Source organism: Schistocerca piceifrons, chromosome X, assembly GCF_021461385.2.
Source record: "Schistocerca piceifrons isolate TAMUIC-IGC-003096 chromosome X, iqSchPice1.1, whole genome shotgun sequence".
Lineage (NCBI taxonomy): Eukaryota > Metazoa > Arthropoda > Insecta > Orthoptera > Acrididae > Schistocerca > Schistocerca piceifrons.
The window spans coordinates 577,104,189-577,121,344 of record NC_060149.1 but is presented as its reverse complement, the minus strand read 5'-3'; the positions used below and the strand labels follow the sequence as shown (position 1 = coordinate 577,121,344).

Genomic DNA, 17,156 nt, shown 5'->3' with positions numbered 1-17,156 from the left:
ACTTTGTAGGTACATTTAAGTCGCAGATGAGCAAGGCTGTGCGCCACCAACTCTCGCAAGTGGGCACTATGGACTTTCCTTGCTCATATCGCTCCCAGCCGCGTGGCACCCATTCCCCAGTGGAATTGCTACATGGGTGCGCCCATCGGTCACTCCTGCAGCAATTGCTCCTGCTGCTTCGCCTCGTTCTGGCATGGCGCTGCATGATTTGGTGTTCTATCACATTTTCTCTGGCAGGCAGCGCTGGGCCGTGTCATATTTGTCATTTCTGGTTCCTCCGGCACTGTCAAGCGACACGGGACCCACATCCATTTGTGCCATTCTCTGTTTCCTGCCGCTGTTTGTTTTCCTGGCAGAACTGGAGGCTTCGCAGCTTCCACCGCCCCTTCCACGACTCCACTAATGGCACCTCCGCTGCTCATGCTTCTGTCGCGGCTGCTCCTGCTGCCACCGCCGCCGCCGGCCCAGTCTCCTGCACCGGGCGGGTGCCTCTCGCGCCGCCTTGGCGCCAACTCTGGCCACCACCACAGACGCCATCGCCGTGTTCCTCGACTGTGCCGGAACCGATGGACGCTGTGGCTGCCGTCACGCCGCCACCATCGTCCATGGAGGTTGTTGCTCTGTCTCCTCATCCGAGCATACCCAGTGGCAGTGCGCGACATGGGCAGGTTTTCCATGGGGCGTTTTCCTCACCCCCTCGCGAGCAATTTGGAGTTGGGGGTGGGCAGCACGGCCCGGCAGTTTCTCTGTCCGCTCCCTCAGTTCCGCCTCCCCTGGTCCCTCCACCTGCCGTCGGAAGCCCTACTCAACAACAGTGCGCCGTTTCAGGGGGGAGGGATGTGGCAATGATAGCTATGATGCCACAGTCTAGGTACAAGTACTTAGGTTGGCACTATGACACCGACGACAGCACCCTCTAGCCAGCACTGTGCAGCTCTACGAGTGCCACTCCAGATTCTGCCCAGATGATCAAGAGCAGACGACCAAGCAACTTAGCTTATACTTCATAGGGGGCTAGCCATTACAGACTTTGCCTTTGTTACTTCAATGATAGTTTGTCCAACTACTAGTAACTGCTAGCTTTGATACATGGACAACGGCTTCGTACCTACTTGCTCATCTTTACCAAAAGTTATGTATATGTCATTGACTAATATTCTCCATTAAACCACTTTCACTTAATTGCAGTACCAAAAGATTTTTAACTCATCTGCTCCTACTTGCTTCCTACATTCGGCCTACCCTTCAGTTAACAGGAGCAGAAGCACGCACCGCCTTCCAGGCGGGATACAAAAATTACAAACAACCAATTATAGGTCTGTCCAGCTCAGGCGTTGGTTCTGACATTAGAACTGGAGGAGACTAGACCTATTACTGTACCATGTTCATATGCTAAGACATTTCAAAATGTTCAGCAATCTGATGACATTGTTCTTTCATCTTCCAACTGTGGTAAAAAGTTTAATTTCTTACCAAAGATTAGGTACAGAAACTGTACAGGTTCATTAAAATTCAAAATAGTGTCTACATTTTGAGTTCTAGATGGCTAAAAATGTGACATGTTCAGTTTGTAAACTTACAATAATTTCTTTCTCCTGTGGAAATCAGTCTTCTTTGCTTCCTTCAGCATTCTGTTTGTCTGCTGTAATTGCTGCATTATGGATGTAAGGCTCCACAAAGACTAAGGAATAATACAATCTTCCACTAACAGTGAGCACTAACCAGGATTCTATGAATGAAATGCTGTTTATGACTATAGCAAATACTTAAAACACTGCCGTCAAGAAAATCTTGTCTCTTGAATTGAAATATTTCTGACAGAGCATCACCTCCTCTATAACGGTACTCTTTTTTTCCAAGGAAGGACTGAGTAAGAATCTTAAAGAGTCCTCATAATCCTCATTTGTTTAGTCAGGTAAGGATGCTTTATCTTCAAGTGGCATATTTTTCCCACGTGGGAGGTACAGAAAGCTTACTTCAGTGTAGGAAAGACTCTTTAATGGCTACCTCCAGCAGGATTAAGCTGTCAAGAGTGTGGGCTACAACAGAAGTGGGTGTGGCAGTTTTGAAACTTCACAGTTGGTACAAGGCAGTAGTTGAGTATCCATTCAAGAGCCCTTCCTGTACAGATGATTAAGGTAAACCTCTGAAAACTAGTTAGATTTGTACAATCCTTGCCAGGTTTTATTACAGAGATTGATTTGCTGCAAGGGTCAGAATACTAATCACAAGACCAATTTTATAATATCAATCTTACACCCCATACAGGGCAGCTTCCAGCTTCTATTCAGGGAATGGGTAGTTATATTGTTTCCCCACTGTTTAAGAAAAAGCCCAACCTCCTCATCTCCACAATTCTGTGTATGGTTTAGATTTCAGAACACTGTAACGTGAGTGAGGCAGTGATCTTAAAAATTCCTATGCCATTGCTTGAGTTTCATCTGCATGTCCACTCATCAAGAGCTGTAAGAGCCACTGAACTGCCCTGACCAAAATCATCTTTATTTATTCCCAAATGTGTAGTTTGTGAGGAATTTTTAATGGAATAGAAGAAGTGTTTCAAATAAATTTTCTTGGTCTTTCCTGTGGCAAGTCAGACTTTCTCTCACAATTTGGTAAGTTGAGAGATTTTTCTGTCCATGGGCTGTGTGTAAGTTTCCACACAATCATACATCTGTCACCGACAACTGGCATTCCTCCATTCTATGATGGGAAAGACTGTATTTTAAGTTGGCTGAAAGATCTCCAGATGGACGCTTCCACTGTTTGGTGAATCACATTAAAATGTGATGCACCACAATGTAAACATCATCTCAGTGTTCAAACTCACCCAAGGGGTCAGTACTGGACAGCAAGTGACCAAGTAAAACAAAAGTGATATCTGGCACTCCCAAGAGAAGTGTTATAGGCTCTCTTCAGTTTCCAATCTATGTAAATGTCTTAGGAGACAATGTGAATAGTCTTCATACATTGTTTGCAGATGATGATGTTTACCATCTAGTAAAGTTTTCAGAATATCAACAATAATTATAAAATGATTTTGACAAGATGTCTGAATGGTGGTAAAAGTGGCATTTAGCCTTGAACAATAGAAAGAGTTATGCCCTTTGCATAATTACTACAAAGAATCTGTGATTAGGAACACTTTAAATTGGAACCATCAAACAGAAAATGTTGTGGGGAAGGCTAAAAAAGTGTTTTATTGGCAGAACACTTAGAAGATGTAAAAAAAAAAAAAAGAATCTATGCCTACACACAACACTTGTCCATCCTCTGCTGGAGTACTGCTGTGCGGTACAGGATCCTTACCAAATAAGATTGATGGAGGACACCGAGAAATATCCAAGAAAGGCAGATCATTTCGTATTATGTATTGAAATGGAAGAGAGAGAGAGGGGGGGGGGGGGGGGGGTAATGTCACAGATCTCCTCTCACCTATGTAGGGAGTAATTACCATTCTCATAAGTTGACAGAAATCAGAGGTTGCACAGAAAGAGTTAGGTGTTCATTTTTCCCATGTGCTATTACTGAGTGGAACAGTCAAGAAAAAGTCTAAAAGTGATTCTGAGAATCCTTTGCCAAGTACTTTGATGTGAGTTGCAAAGTAGTGGTGTATACATACATGTAGGTATGTCAGTCCCCCATCTGGAGGGAGATGGGCACTGTGTGGTACTTCAACACTAAACATATCCACACGTACCTATGTATTGACACCTCTTGATGCTCTCCCAGGGTCAACAGTATTTCTGAAATGGACATAGTGATTTCATTGGGTACAGGCATGCGTTCCAGGAACAAAATCTCCTGAAGGGAAATGCATATCACTGGATAAAATTATAGTAGGTGCCCAAGCTCCACTTGATGGTGGAAATAGCCATTACAGTAACTTTAGATGACAGTTGTAAGTGTACCCAGGGCGATGGGAAGGTGGCAAGTATATAGGTCACAATTCAACCTCTGCTTGCATCACCTAGGAAGTACAAACGGCAACATGCAATTGCAAATAAAATAGCCTCTGGCTGTGAGGACGATTTATAATTTCTTTAATGCATTATCTATTTTGAGACTGTCAGCCTGATCTTAAGGTAAACCTTAAAACATACACCTAACTGGCATTAAGTTTTTTTTTTTTTTCTGGAATCACAGCTGGCTGTCATCACCAATCAGCAAACATGCACACTATCACACACATGGTTCCTCAGTGATTGGCAGCGGTAGTCTGCTACTGACTACTGAGGTTTTGTTTTGTGTGATGATGTGGACACAGATATTGCTCGTTTACCTATCAGTGATGACAGACACCTGCGATTCTGGAAAAATAATATCTACTGTCAGTTAAGTGTATATAATAAGGTGCATTTGAAGATAGGGTTGTCAGTCCCAAAATAGAATATGCATTAAAGAAATTATAAACCATCCTTGCCATCAGAATTTATTTTATTTATAACTGCTAATCATACACAGCTGTGTTCCCACCATCCACTACAATGTATAGTGAAAATGATGTCGCCACTTACAATTTCAACACCAGTTGGAAGGTTCCTGTGCAGCTAGGTCTAACAGATCCGCCTTAACCTTTGGGAGTGCATTTGTGTTTCTGTACGGTGAGCTGAGCCAACTCTTTTTTGGTCCATAGCCCTTGGCTCCATCAACCACTGGGCGACGCACACAGCAGGCTCAGAGGAAGGTAAACCATTCACAGGTCAAGTAGGGGTAGGAGTGCAGAGGGGTAGGGATGAGCTGGTTGAATAAGACTTTTTCCAACATGTGGTGGGGAACAGAGGTCCAGCAGGAACATATGGAGAGGGGATGTGCCCCCTAATAAACAGATTATGATTATGACCAGCAGGGTCATGCAATGAGGGTGGTGTGGATGTCTTCACCTTTGCTACAGACATGGGCTTTGTCACGCTGTTTACTAAATTTGTCACTGGAACTGGATGTAAGCACTCATGTTTTTTGCCTGAAAATATGAAAGAGAATGTACAGTCTTCAGGTTTCATATAACTGTACCTGTTTTTCTTTCCTTCTTTAAAACTGAGTAATTTGAAGAGTTAGGGAAATGTTGCTTTCCACAGTGATACATATTCACAGTTGGTTGCACAAAGTGCTCTTATGCAACCACTGCCAAAATCTGCACAGATGCAGTCACATTTGTGGAGGAGAAAGACGTGCACAAAGTGCAAAGACTTAAAAGATAGCTGAGGGCTGTGGGATGAGGGGCGAAGGGCAGAGGGGAGAGAGAGATATGGCTTTAAATAACTGTGGTAAACCGCTACATTTACCTTAATATGTCTCCTTTGAAAGCCAAAATAAAAACACCACCACGTATTCTTCTCTTTTAGTAAACAAAATAGCCCCCTCCCCTTTGTTTCAGGTCCATTTGCAATTCATCTGCCTACAATGTGAGGATGTAATAGACAATTACATTGTGGATGATGTTGCAGCTCTTGTGAGGAATGATGGTGACAGGAATGCCACTGTACTTCTCACAGGAGAGCAATACCTGTGACTGAGTTGGTGTCGCCATTGTAATTGGAATGGAAATGCTTCACATTTGGTAATTGTTGTTAATTCCTTGAATTTTTGGTTGGTTGTTTGTTTGTTTGTTTGTTTGTGGTTTAAGGGACCAAACAGCAAGGTCATCAGTCCCTTGTTTGAAATGTGGCCCATTCCGCTAGTGTGACATCTCAGGAAAGTCAGAACAATAAAAGGGAAAAGGCTAAAAATGTAAAAGGCCAGTCATGTTGTGAAAGGTAAAAACAAGATGAGGGAAGTCAGCAAGAGAACGAACCCAACGCTATGCTGAAGCAGCAGAGGCAAGACCACCTGCGACTTAAGGGTGCAACCGCTAGAATGTAGAAGTACGTGTGGGGAAAGGAGACTAACCAATCCTTTTTTAAAAAAAAAAAGGGGTAAAAACAGAGTAAAAGGGGAAGAAAAGAGGATCTCAGTCAGGGAGGTGAGTCGGGAACCTCCAAACACAGCTTACAGTGGGAGATACGCCAACACTCACTGCCCTGCCCCAACACCAGAGAGAGATTAAAAACCTTAAAACTGAGAATAAAAACCACTTTCCCGGAGGAAACTGAGAACCAGAGAGACCATCCGGGAATCGTCAGTCAACATCAAAGGTAAAGTGTGGGGGAGTCTGTACTTGGCACGCAGAGCCAAAAGAAGGGGGCATTCAACCAAAATGTGGGCTACTGACTGGAAGGCTCCACAACCACGAAGTGGGGGTGGCTCATCACGCAAAAGAAAACCATGGGTCAGCCTGGTATGGCCAATGTGGAGACGACACAGTGTGGTCAAGTCCTTTCGGGAGAGGCGAAAGGAAGAACGCCACGGGCCTAGTGTCACCTTAATCACACAAAGTTTATTAGACAGGGGAGTGGCCTCCCAAGAGTTGGCCCATGACTGTGCGAAGTGGGATTTGATGTGAAGCAGTAAATCCGCTGCAGGAGGGGTTACAGAAAACGGGGGGTAAGTGACTGCTCCCCCAGCCAAACGATCAGCGAGCTCATTACCCGGGATACCCACATGGCCAGGGACCCAAAGGAAGTCAATGGAACAAGCAGCATGGTGAATATCAGCGAGATGGTCATGGATGGCAGAGACCAAGGGATGGCGTGAAAAACACCGGTCAATAGCCAGAAGGCCATTCATTGAGTCCGTACATAACAAAACGCGGTTGTGTTGGGACTGTTTAATAAAGGTAAGGGCCTGGGAAATTGCCATCAATGCCGCAGTAAACACCCCACATGTAGGTGGCAGCAGATGATTTTCTGTTCCAACAGAGGACGTGAAGGCATACCCCACATGATCAGCAGATTTAGAGCCGTCAGTGTAAAAAACAACAGCATCCCAAAACTACCATAAAATTTGGCGGAAAAAGGAATGGAACACCATCAGGGGGATGGAATCTTTCGGACCTCGGCAGAGATCCATCCGAATTCGAGACCGAGGAACTAACCAAGGGATGGTGGAGGGGAGGGAGCGAGGAAGACAGGACACAGAAGGAAGCTGAAAATCACAGCAAAGAGACACAAGGCAGAGCCCAACCGGTAAACCCGCCCGAGGGCAGGAATCGGGTGGGCGACGTCCCTGGTCTGGGAACAGGATAGAATAGGAAGGATGAGTGGTAGAGGAACGGATAGCGAGTGCATAAGACACCAGAAGGTGGGACCGCTGAACAGTAAGGGGGGGGGGGGGGGGAAGGGGGGGAAGGGGGGGGGGGAGGGGGGGGGGGAATCCCAGCTTCAACCATTCAACCAGGAGACTATCAACAGGCTAGTAGGGAAGGCACCGGTGGCCAAACGGATACCATGATGGTGGACTGGATCCAGCACGTGCAGTGTGGAAGAGCAGCTGAACCATAAACTTGACAACCATAGTCCAAGCGAGACAGAACTAGAGCACAATAAAGATGGAGGAGAAGGGAACGGTCCACACCCCAAGAGCAGTGGGCAAGGGAGCGAAGGACATTGAGTTTACGGAAACATCCTACCTTCAGAATGCTGATATGGGGCAGCCAAGTGAGCTTGTTGTTGAAAAGAAGACCCAGGAAACTAAACTGTGGGACCACAGGCAATCGTTGTGCATCGAGATAGAGCTCTGGATCAGGGTGGTTCATAGTACGATGACAGAAGTGGACCACCCGCAATTTTAGAGGAGAGAATTGAAACCCATGTGAGGGGGTCCATGCAGAGGCACACTGTATAGTGCCCTGGAGCTGCCGCTCTGCAGAGGCCATCGAAGAGGAACTAACCCAAATGCAGAAATCATCCACATACAGGGCAGGAGAGACCAAAGGACCGACAGAGGCCACAAGTCCATCGATAGCAATGAGGAAAAGAAGGACACTCAAGACAGAACCCTGTGGGATGCCCGTCTCCTGGGTCCGTGGAGAACTAAAAACAGTACCAACCCAAACCCTGAATGACCGATGGAACAGGAACTGGCGGATAAAAATAGGGAGTGGGCTCCGAAGACCCCACTGATGAAGGGTAAGTAAGATGTGATGGCGCCAGGCCGTGTCATAGGCCTTGCGAAGGTCAAAAAATACTGCAACCAAATGGCGGCGCTGGGAAAAAGCCTGCCGAACTGTGGATTCCAAGCGAAGTAAATGATCGATTGGAGACCGTCCCTCTCGGAAGCCACACTGGTAAGGGGACAATAGATCCCGAGATTCGAGGACCCAATTGAGCCGACGGGCTACCATCCGTTCAAGTAACTTACAAACAACATTGGTCAAACTAATTGGCCGATAGCTGTCAACAAATAGGGGGTTCTTACCAGGCTTAAGGACAGGAACCACGATGCTATCCCTCCACTGAGAAGGGAAGTCACCCTGGAGCCAGATATGGTTAAACACCCGAAGAAGATGTTGCCGTTGTGGAGCACTGAGATGTTGAAGCAGTTGGTTATGAATGGAGTCTGGGCCAGGGGCTGTATCATGAAAAGAAGACAGAGCAGAAAGAAATTCCCATTCAGTAAAAGGTTCGTTGTAAGATTCTGATTCACAAGGGGTAAAACATAAGGTGGAAGCTTCGGCCTGCTGTTTCTGGTGAAGGAAAGCAGCCGGATACGAGGCTGATGCTAATGCCATTGCAAAATGGGGTGCAAGATGTTCGGTGAAGGAAAGCAGCCGAATAGGAGGCTGATGCTGATGCCATTGCAAAATGGGTCGCAAGATGTTCCGCAAGAACTAACGGGTCCGCACAAAGGCCATCTGGGAGGTGAAGGCCTGGGAGGGTGGACTGCCGATGGCAACCTTGGAGAGAGCAAAGTGTAGCCCATACCCGTGTCAGAGGGACAGTAGAACCGAGGGAAGAAACAAATCGTTCCCAACATATCCGCTTGCTCTGTCTGATTAAATAACGGGTTTTTTACGCGAAGGCGTTTAAAGTTAGTACGGCTGGCTACGGATGGGTGCCTCTTAAAGTGTTGCAAAGCTCGACGGCGATCACAGATGGCAATGGCAATGGCCGTACTCCATCACGGGACTTGCCGGCGATGAAATGGTCCAGATGAGCGCGGGACAGCAAGGCTAGCAGCGCGAACAATCGCGTCAGACACGTCACGTAGGACGTCATCAATACAACCCGACAAAGAGGGAGAAAACACGACCTGTGCAGTGTATAGAGGCCAATCAGCGCATTGGAAAGACCAACAAGGTAACCTGTCCATCGGGGAGCGGGAAGAGAGAGAGAGAGAGAGAGAGAGAGAGAGAGAGAGAGAGAGAGAGAGAGAGAGAGAGAGAGAGAGAGAGAGATAATCAACGGGAAATGGTCAGTATCACAAAGGTCGTCGTGTGGCGACCAGTGTAATATGAAGGGAGGAAAGAGGGAGAAGAAAGAGAAAGATCAATGGCAGAAAAGGTACCATGACCGGCACTGAAATGAGTACGGGAGCCATCATTAAGAAGGCACAAGTCGTGGTCTGCAATAAACTGGTCTATGAGAAGACCTCGTCTAGATGGAAATGCACTGCCCCACAAGGGATGATGAGCATTAAAATCCCGAATGAGAAGGAAGGGAGGAGGAAGTTGCTGAAGAAGGGCAGTTAAGGCAGCAGGTATAAGAGTCCTGTCAGGAAGAAGATGAAGATTGCAAACCAGGTGGACCCTAACAGCAACTGCTTCCAATGTAGTTTGAAGCAGAATCCACGTGCTAGCAATGTCTGTACGGACCAACGTACAAACGCCACCAGAAGCCCGTAGGGGTCCTACCCGATTTCAACAGAAAACACGGAACCCACGGAGGGTCGGTGAGTGAGCATCAGTAAAATGAGATTCCTGTAGAACCACACAAGCTGCAGAGTAAGACGAAATAAGGGAGTGCAATTCCGGAAGGTGACGATAGTATCCATTACAATTCCATTGGATAACCACAGAACGATGATTTAAATGGGGGCTGAACACGCTAAAGCCAGTCATAACGCCGGGTCGCCACCCGTCACGGACAAGGAGGGGGCGACATCCATGAATGACAGGTAAGAATCTGGTTGTGAAGCCGGGGATGGGACCTCTGGTGACACCAGAGGCTCTTTGTCCCGGGACTTATGTTTCTTCTTCTTTTCAGGCTGAGATCAAGGAGGGCTGTGTGGCATAAAGGAGCCAGCTGCAGCAAGATCGGAAACAGAAAGAGACCGGGCGACCACGGAGCCGACAGACTACGGCTCTTGCAGTCGTCACGTGGCAGCAGACCTTGTGCCGGGAAGGGGCATCCCGGGAGAGGCGCCCTTGACCGGCAGACGCCGAAGGAGTGGGACAATTCTCCGGCTGGGGAGGGGGAGCAGCGCCCATAGCAGAAGGTGTGGGAGCCGCAGGGGAGGGGGGGGTCTGGGATTGGGGGAGGAAGAGGTGAAGATGTAACTAAAGCATAACTAGATGTCATGGACACAGGGTGAAGACGTGTACACTTCTTACGAGCCTCTGTGTAGGTTAAACAATCGAGGGACTTATACTCCTGTATCTTCTTTTCCTTCTTATATACTGGGCAATCTGGTGAACGTGGAGAATGATTGCCATGACAATTAACACACACAGGAGGGGGAACACAGGGACTCCCCTCATGGAGTGGACGTCCACAGTCACCACAGAGAGGGGCCTGTGAACAGCAGGAAGACATGTGGCCAAAACGCAAGCACTTAAAACACCTCATAGGACGTGGGATGTACAGCTTCACATCACTTCGATAAACCATAATCTTTACTTTCTCAGGGAGGGTATCCCCTTCAAAAGCCAGGATAAAGGCACCAGTATCAATGTGATTGTCCTTAGGACCCTTCTGAACATGCCGAACAAAGTGAACACCCCGCCGTCCGAGATTGGAAGAAAGTTCCTCATCAGTTTGAAGGATGAGGTCCCTGTGAAAAATCACACCTTAAACCATATTTAGAGACAGGTGGGGGGTAATGGACACAGGAATTGTGCCAAGATGGGTACAGGCATGAAGGGCGGCAGATTGGGCAGCTGAAGCAGTCTTGATCAACAACGAACCCAACCGCATCTTGCTCAGGGAGTCCACTTCGCCAAACTTGTCTTCAATGTGTTCCACAAAGAATAAAGGTTTGGTATTGGTGAAAGTATCCTCATCAGTCCTGGTGCAAACCAGATAACGGGGGAAAGGTTTCGCCCCTAGCTGATGGGCCTGACTCTTCCCAGGGGGTAGCCATGGAAGGGAAGGCCAAAGGGGCAAGAGAAGCAGCACTCGAAGAATCAGTTCCACGCAGAAGAATGGCCAGAGTTCTGGACCGTATGCGTTTCATTTGCATAGCGTCCGCCCTGATACCACCCACTCCGATCAGGGGCTCTCCTCACAGGTGCCACCCAGCCACAGCAAGGGCCATCCGGCACGGCGGCCATTGCCGGGAGTTCTGATGCTCCAGGATGATGAGCAACTACTCCAAGGCTTGCATGAGGTGGTCACAGCTCAGGTATCAGAAGTGTGATCCCTGTGTGTTCAGGGGGCTCACCCAAAAGGGTATGTAGCGACCCCACCACACGGGCTGGCTACCGTGCTGGCTATGCACCCTAGCATCAGACAACAATGTGAAAGAAAAGGTGGAATGTACTAGGAGGGCACACGTTGGAGACACTAGGTAAGGTGCTCTTCCTCAAATGGCTCACACTACGGAAGAGAAATTTAGAAATGGAGGTCAAACCCCAGAGGGGGACCAGGGAGTGCCAAAAGGAGGAGGAGGTTACGCAACAAAGCCAAATTGTAAAACCAACAGAACCAGGAGGATAGCGCGGGCCAACATAAGCAAGGACACCAAGAGAGGGAGAGGAGAGGGCGAGGGGAAAGGAGCAAGGAGGGGGAAGGGGAAGGAAATGCAGCCCTGGAAAGAAAGAAGGCTGCAATAGCTCGGGGCCCCGTGCTCGCCACGCACGTATCCACAAAAAGAGTTGTGGACCCCCTAGGGGGCCTTGAATTTTTCCTCAATATGTTCAACAAAAAGCAAAGGTTGTGGTCATAAAGGACCATCAGCTCAGCTAAAAATTAGGTACTGGTAGAAGACCTCTTACCACTTCTATTTCATCTACTTTCCTCCCATAATGTGGCTACGGAAGGCAAGACTTGTGTGTCATACCTTTCTTAACTGAAACAATACTTCCTCCAGTAGCACTTCTGGAGTATTGTGGCCACCAGTGTGAGATAGTTTGATCTTCATCACTGTGGATCATTCATCATGGTGCTGCCTCCTCTGCCTGGGGACCAAGGATTCTCCTCCTAACACTGAGTCCCCTGCATTATCACGGAGCTACAATTGCGAGGGTGCCTGAGAACCCCCTCCCCAAAAAAAGGGCACTACTGCATTGTTTTGGGCCACCAATTTGATCCACTATGACAAGTGGTGCTTAAGATGGAGCTGCACAGTGGATGGAATGTGTGACATGTTGGGCAACCTTCCCCACTCAATCTGCAACACTGTACAACTTTGACTAAAAAAAAAAAAAAGAGAGGTAAGCAGCCAAAATCAGCACCCTACAGAAAAGGTCAGTTGTCACGAGGGTTTACACTGTCCTTCAGCCAGAAGCTGTCACTTGTCCTGTTTCAGAGGAAGCCTCTCGGCTTGCAAGATCTGGGCAGTCAGAGAGGGTGGGATTATTGGTAGTTGGGAGCTCCAATGTCAGATGAGTTATGGGCACCTTAAAGACAAGGCTGCCAATGGCGGGAAGAATGCCAGTGTGCACTCCATGTGCATACGGGGTGGAGTCATTCCAGACACAGAATGAGTCCTTCCAGATGCTATGAAGAGCACAGGGTGCAGCCAACTGCAGGTGGTGTCTCACATCAGTACCAACGATGCGTGTCGCTTTGGATCGGAATAGATTCTCTCTCATATTCTGCAGCTATCAGAAGTGGTGACGGCTGCCAGTCTTGCTTGTGAGATGAAAGCAGAACTCACAATTTGCAGCATAGTTGGCGGGACCGATTGTGGGCCCACAGATCCAAGTGGAGACGTTTGTGCGACCATATAGGCTGCGGATTCCTCGACTTGCACCATAAGGTGATAAGGTGGTGGGGCTTCAGGTTCCACTAAATAGGTCAAGAATCCATTACACAAAGGAGGCAGCTACACGAGTAGTGGGGTAGTGGGGGCTGCGTGGCGTGGACTGGGTGGTTTTTTTTTTTTTTTGAGGCCTCGAGGGAGCACACAAAGGACATCAGTCTCAAAGGGTGCAGGTCAAGCACAAGAAGAACGTGGAACTAGGAACCATTGGTATAAAAGCTGTCAATTGTCATAGCTGTGTTGGAAAAGTACTAGAGCTCCAAGCACTAATAGAAAGCACGGATACTCAAATCATTATAGGCACTGAAAGGTGGCTGAAGCCAGAGATAAGTTCAGCCGAAATTTTTCCTGTGAGTTAGTATGGGTAGAGGTCATTCTTGGTAGCCAGAATAAAATAATAATTGTATCCTTTACCAACTTCCCAATTCAGATGATACAGTTGTTGAAAGGTTCAACGAAAACTTGAGTCTAATTTCAAAAATGTACCAACTCATACAATTACAGTTGGTGGTGACTTCAATTTACCCTCAATGTATTGGCAAAAATACATCTTTAAATCTGGTGGTATGCATGAAACATCATCCAAAATTGTGTTGAAAACATTCTCTGAAAATTATTTCAAGCAATTAGTTCATGAGCCCACTTGAATAGTAAACAGTTGTGAAAACACACTTGACCTCTTAGCAACAAATAACGCTGAGCTAATAATGAGCTCAAAATGGATATATGGATTAGAGAACATAGGGCTGTTGTAGCAAGACTGAGTACTGGAACTTCCATAGCCTCCAAAAATAAACGAAAAATATATCTATTAAAAAAAATTAAAAAATAAAAATTAAAAAAATTTTTAAAAAAATCACTTGACCTACGAGGCAATTTTCACTCCTTCCAAACATATGTGTAGACCAGATGTGGCTCAATTTCAAAGAAATAGTTATTGACAGCAACTGAGAGATTTATACCAATTACATTACACAATGGAACTCATGATTCACAAAATGGGTCAGAACACTGTTGTGGAAACAACTAAAAAAGCATACCAAACATAAATGGACGCGAAATCTCCTAACTTGACGATCTTTTACAGAAGCCTGAAATTTAGCGCGGAATTCAACGTGAGATGCTTATAATAGTTTCCAAAACGAAACTTTGTCTCAAAACCTGGCAGAAAATCCAAAGAGGTGCTGGTCAAATGTAAAGTATGCTAGTGGCAAGACACAATGAATGCCATCTCTGTGTGATACTATCGATGACAGTGCTGCTACAGAAGAGTTACTAAATGCAGCCTTCCAAAATTTCTTCACCATATAAGACAAAGTAAATATTCCGGAATTCGAATCAAGAACAGCAGCCAAGCAGCCAACATGAGTAACTTAGAAATAGATATTCTCAGAGTAGTGAAACAAATTAAATCATTTAATAAAAGCAAGTCTTCCAGTCCCAACTGTACAACAATTAGGTTCCTTTTGGAGTATGCTGATGCAATAACTCCATACTTAACAAACATATTCAACCTCTCGCTTGATGAAATCCATACCCTAAGACTAGAAAGTTGCACAGGTCACACCAATATTCAAGTAATGCAATAGGAGTAATCAACTAAATTACAGGGCCATATCATTAACATTGATATGCAGCAGGCTTTTGGAATATATATTGTGTTCTAACATTATGAATTACCTCAAAGAGAATGGTCTATTGACACACAGTCAACACGTATTCAGAACATATCGTTTTTGTGCATCACAGCTAGCTTTTTACTCATACAACCTGTTGAATGCTATCAACAAGGAATTTCAAATTGATTCTGTATTTCTAGATTTCCAGAAGGCTTTCAACACTGTACCTCACAAGCAGCTTGTAATCAAATAGCATGCTTATGGAATATTGACTGGATTCGTGATTTCCTGTTAGAGGGGTCACATTCATAATAATTGACATAAACTTCTCAAGTAAAACAGAAGCGATTTCTGGTGTTCCCCAAGGTAGTGTTATAGCCCTCGGCTGTACCTTATCTATATGAATTCGTTTACTGTCTAGAAAAGTCATCAGATCAAAACCAATTGCAAAAAATTTAGATAAGGTATCTGTATTGTGGGAAAGTCACAAAAGTTTGATGTTATCCACACGAGTGCTGAAAGTAATCCATTAAACTTCAGTTACATAATGCATCAATCAAATCTAAATGCCAAAAATTCAACTAAATACCTAGGGATTACAATTACGAACAACTTAAATTGGAAAGAACAAATAGAAAATGTTTTGGGAAAGGTGAACCAAAGACTGCATTTATAGGCAGAGCACATAGAAGATGCCACAGATCTACAAAAGAGACTGCTTACACTATGCTTTTGAAGTACTGCTGTGTGAGTGGGATCCTTGCCAGATAGGATTAATGGACTACATTGAGAAAGTTCAAACAATGGCAGCACATCTTGTATTATCAAGAAATAAGGAAGAGAGTGTCATGGACATGATCCAGGATTTGAGGTGGTCAGCATTAAAACAAAGACATTTCTCATTGCAAGGTGATTTTCTCATGAAATTTCAAACACCAAACTACTCCTCTGAATGTGAAAGTATTTTGTAGAAGTTAACCTACAAATGAAAAAAATTTTCATCATAATAAAATAAGGGAAATCAGAGCTCACACGGAGAGATACAGCTGTTCGTTTTTTCCACGTGCTGTTCGAGAGTAGATTATACAGAATTAATGTGAAGGTGGTTTAATGAGCCCTCTTCCGGGCACTTAAGAGTGATTTGCAGGGTGTAGGTGTAGATATAGAAGGAAACTGTCCTGAAAGTCGAGTCAAAGAAAAGGTGGAATTTTAGAGTAGGTCTGCACAAAAGGAAAGGTACTATTGTTATCTGCAACGGCTTAAGTACCCCATGCTAACCACACATGTACTCCTGAAAGACCAACATGGGAGACTCCCGAGTACATTCTTAGTGGACTGTGTCATTGTCATCCCTATGGTATTGATGGACTGTCAGACATATAGCTGTGTTGTACAGACAACTATGAGTGCTTTTATACAGTTTGTTATGCCATCTCTCAATGTCACACTGAAAATTATTTGCAAATTTAGCCTAGAACATTGACACAAAGATTAGTTACACACACACACACACACACACACACACACACACACACACACACATGCGAGAGAGAGAGAGAGAGAGAGAGAGAGAGAGAGAGAGAGAGAGAGAGAGAGAGATAATGTCTTACCCTTCCATGTTGGCAGCTTACATTCATTTAGTCGAGTGAATATGTTCCCTGTGAGAAACAAAGAAACCATGTTTATATATGAATTGTTATTGTGACAAGACAATACATTACTTCACACAAAATTTTTAGGATAGTAACTATGAAATATTTGTGGTCTTGTAACAAATCTATTGGAACATTAAATGTTTAATTTTGCCAATGCAGCAAAATCTGCAGTTTCTTGGTACTTTAAGTTGCCCATCAATGCACTCTCACAGAGTTATCAACATTTTCCACTTTTTAACTGAACTTCAATTTTTAATGGGAAAACAGCCATTCTTCAGTTTTAAGGAGCACTAAATAAGTAATCAGCAACAAATCAAAGAATTTCTAGAGTGTCTGCCAGCAACAAAATTACTGAAAACACTATAATATTTGCCATATCAGGATTTGATTGTGACTCCTGCCAAATAGCAGTTCGGTACATTATATTAACAACAATATTTCAGCGTTTCTCATTTGTCATTGTAAGAGTAAAGGTCAAACAGATGATAAAGTAAGTCAGGATGATATTGTAGAGCTGAAAATATGCGAACCAAGATATTGTATTTTGTGGTCAAATAGCATAGAAGACAGCAATTCAAATATATGCCATCGCAGTATAACATGTGCAGAACAGTTGTGGTATTGCAATTCATAGTGTGCTTACACAGTAACCCACACAATGTAAGAATGTATTATCACATGAAAGATAAATCCATTTCTATTAACCACAGAGTGATACTGAAGGAATGATAAAGTACTTATTTCCATGAAATAAGTCACTGACCTGTGAATGACAGGTGCACAGTGCCCCTATCTTTTGTGCTAAGGCTTTCTTAAGCAATAAATGGGAGAGGGAGAGCGGGGCTGCAAATAGATAAGTTAC

The 17,156-nt window shown here is 45.1% G+C and overlaps 1 protein-coding gene across 2 annotated transcripts in view; it reads right to left on the bottom strand.

Moving 5' to 3' along the window:
- Positions 1-17,156, bottom strand: part of LOC124721197 (terminal uridylyltransferase 4-like) — a 207,296-nt gene that overhangs the window by 141,875 nt on the left and 48,265 nt on the right. For both annotated transcript variants that reach the window (XM_047246042.1, XM_047246041.1), the window contains one exon: positions 16,250-16,297. In XM_047246042.1, the coding sequence (XP_047101998.1) occupies positions 16,250-16,257 (8 nt within the window). In that variant the 5' untranslated portion in view covers positions 16,258-16,297. The remainder of the gene's footprint in view (positions 1-16,249; positions 16,298-17,156) is intronic.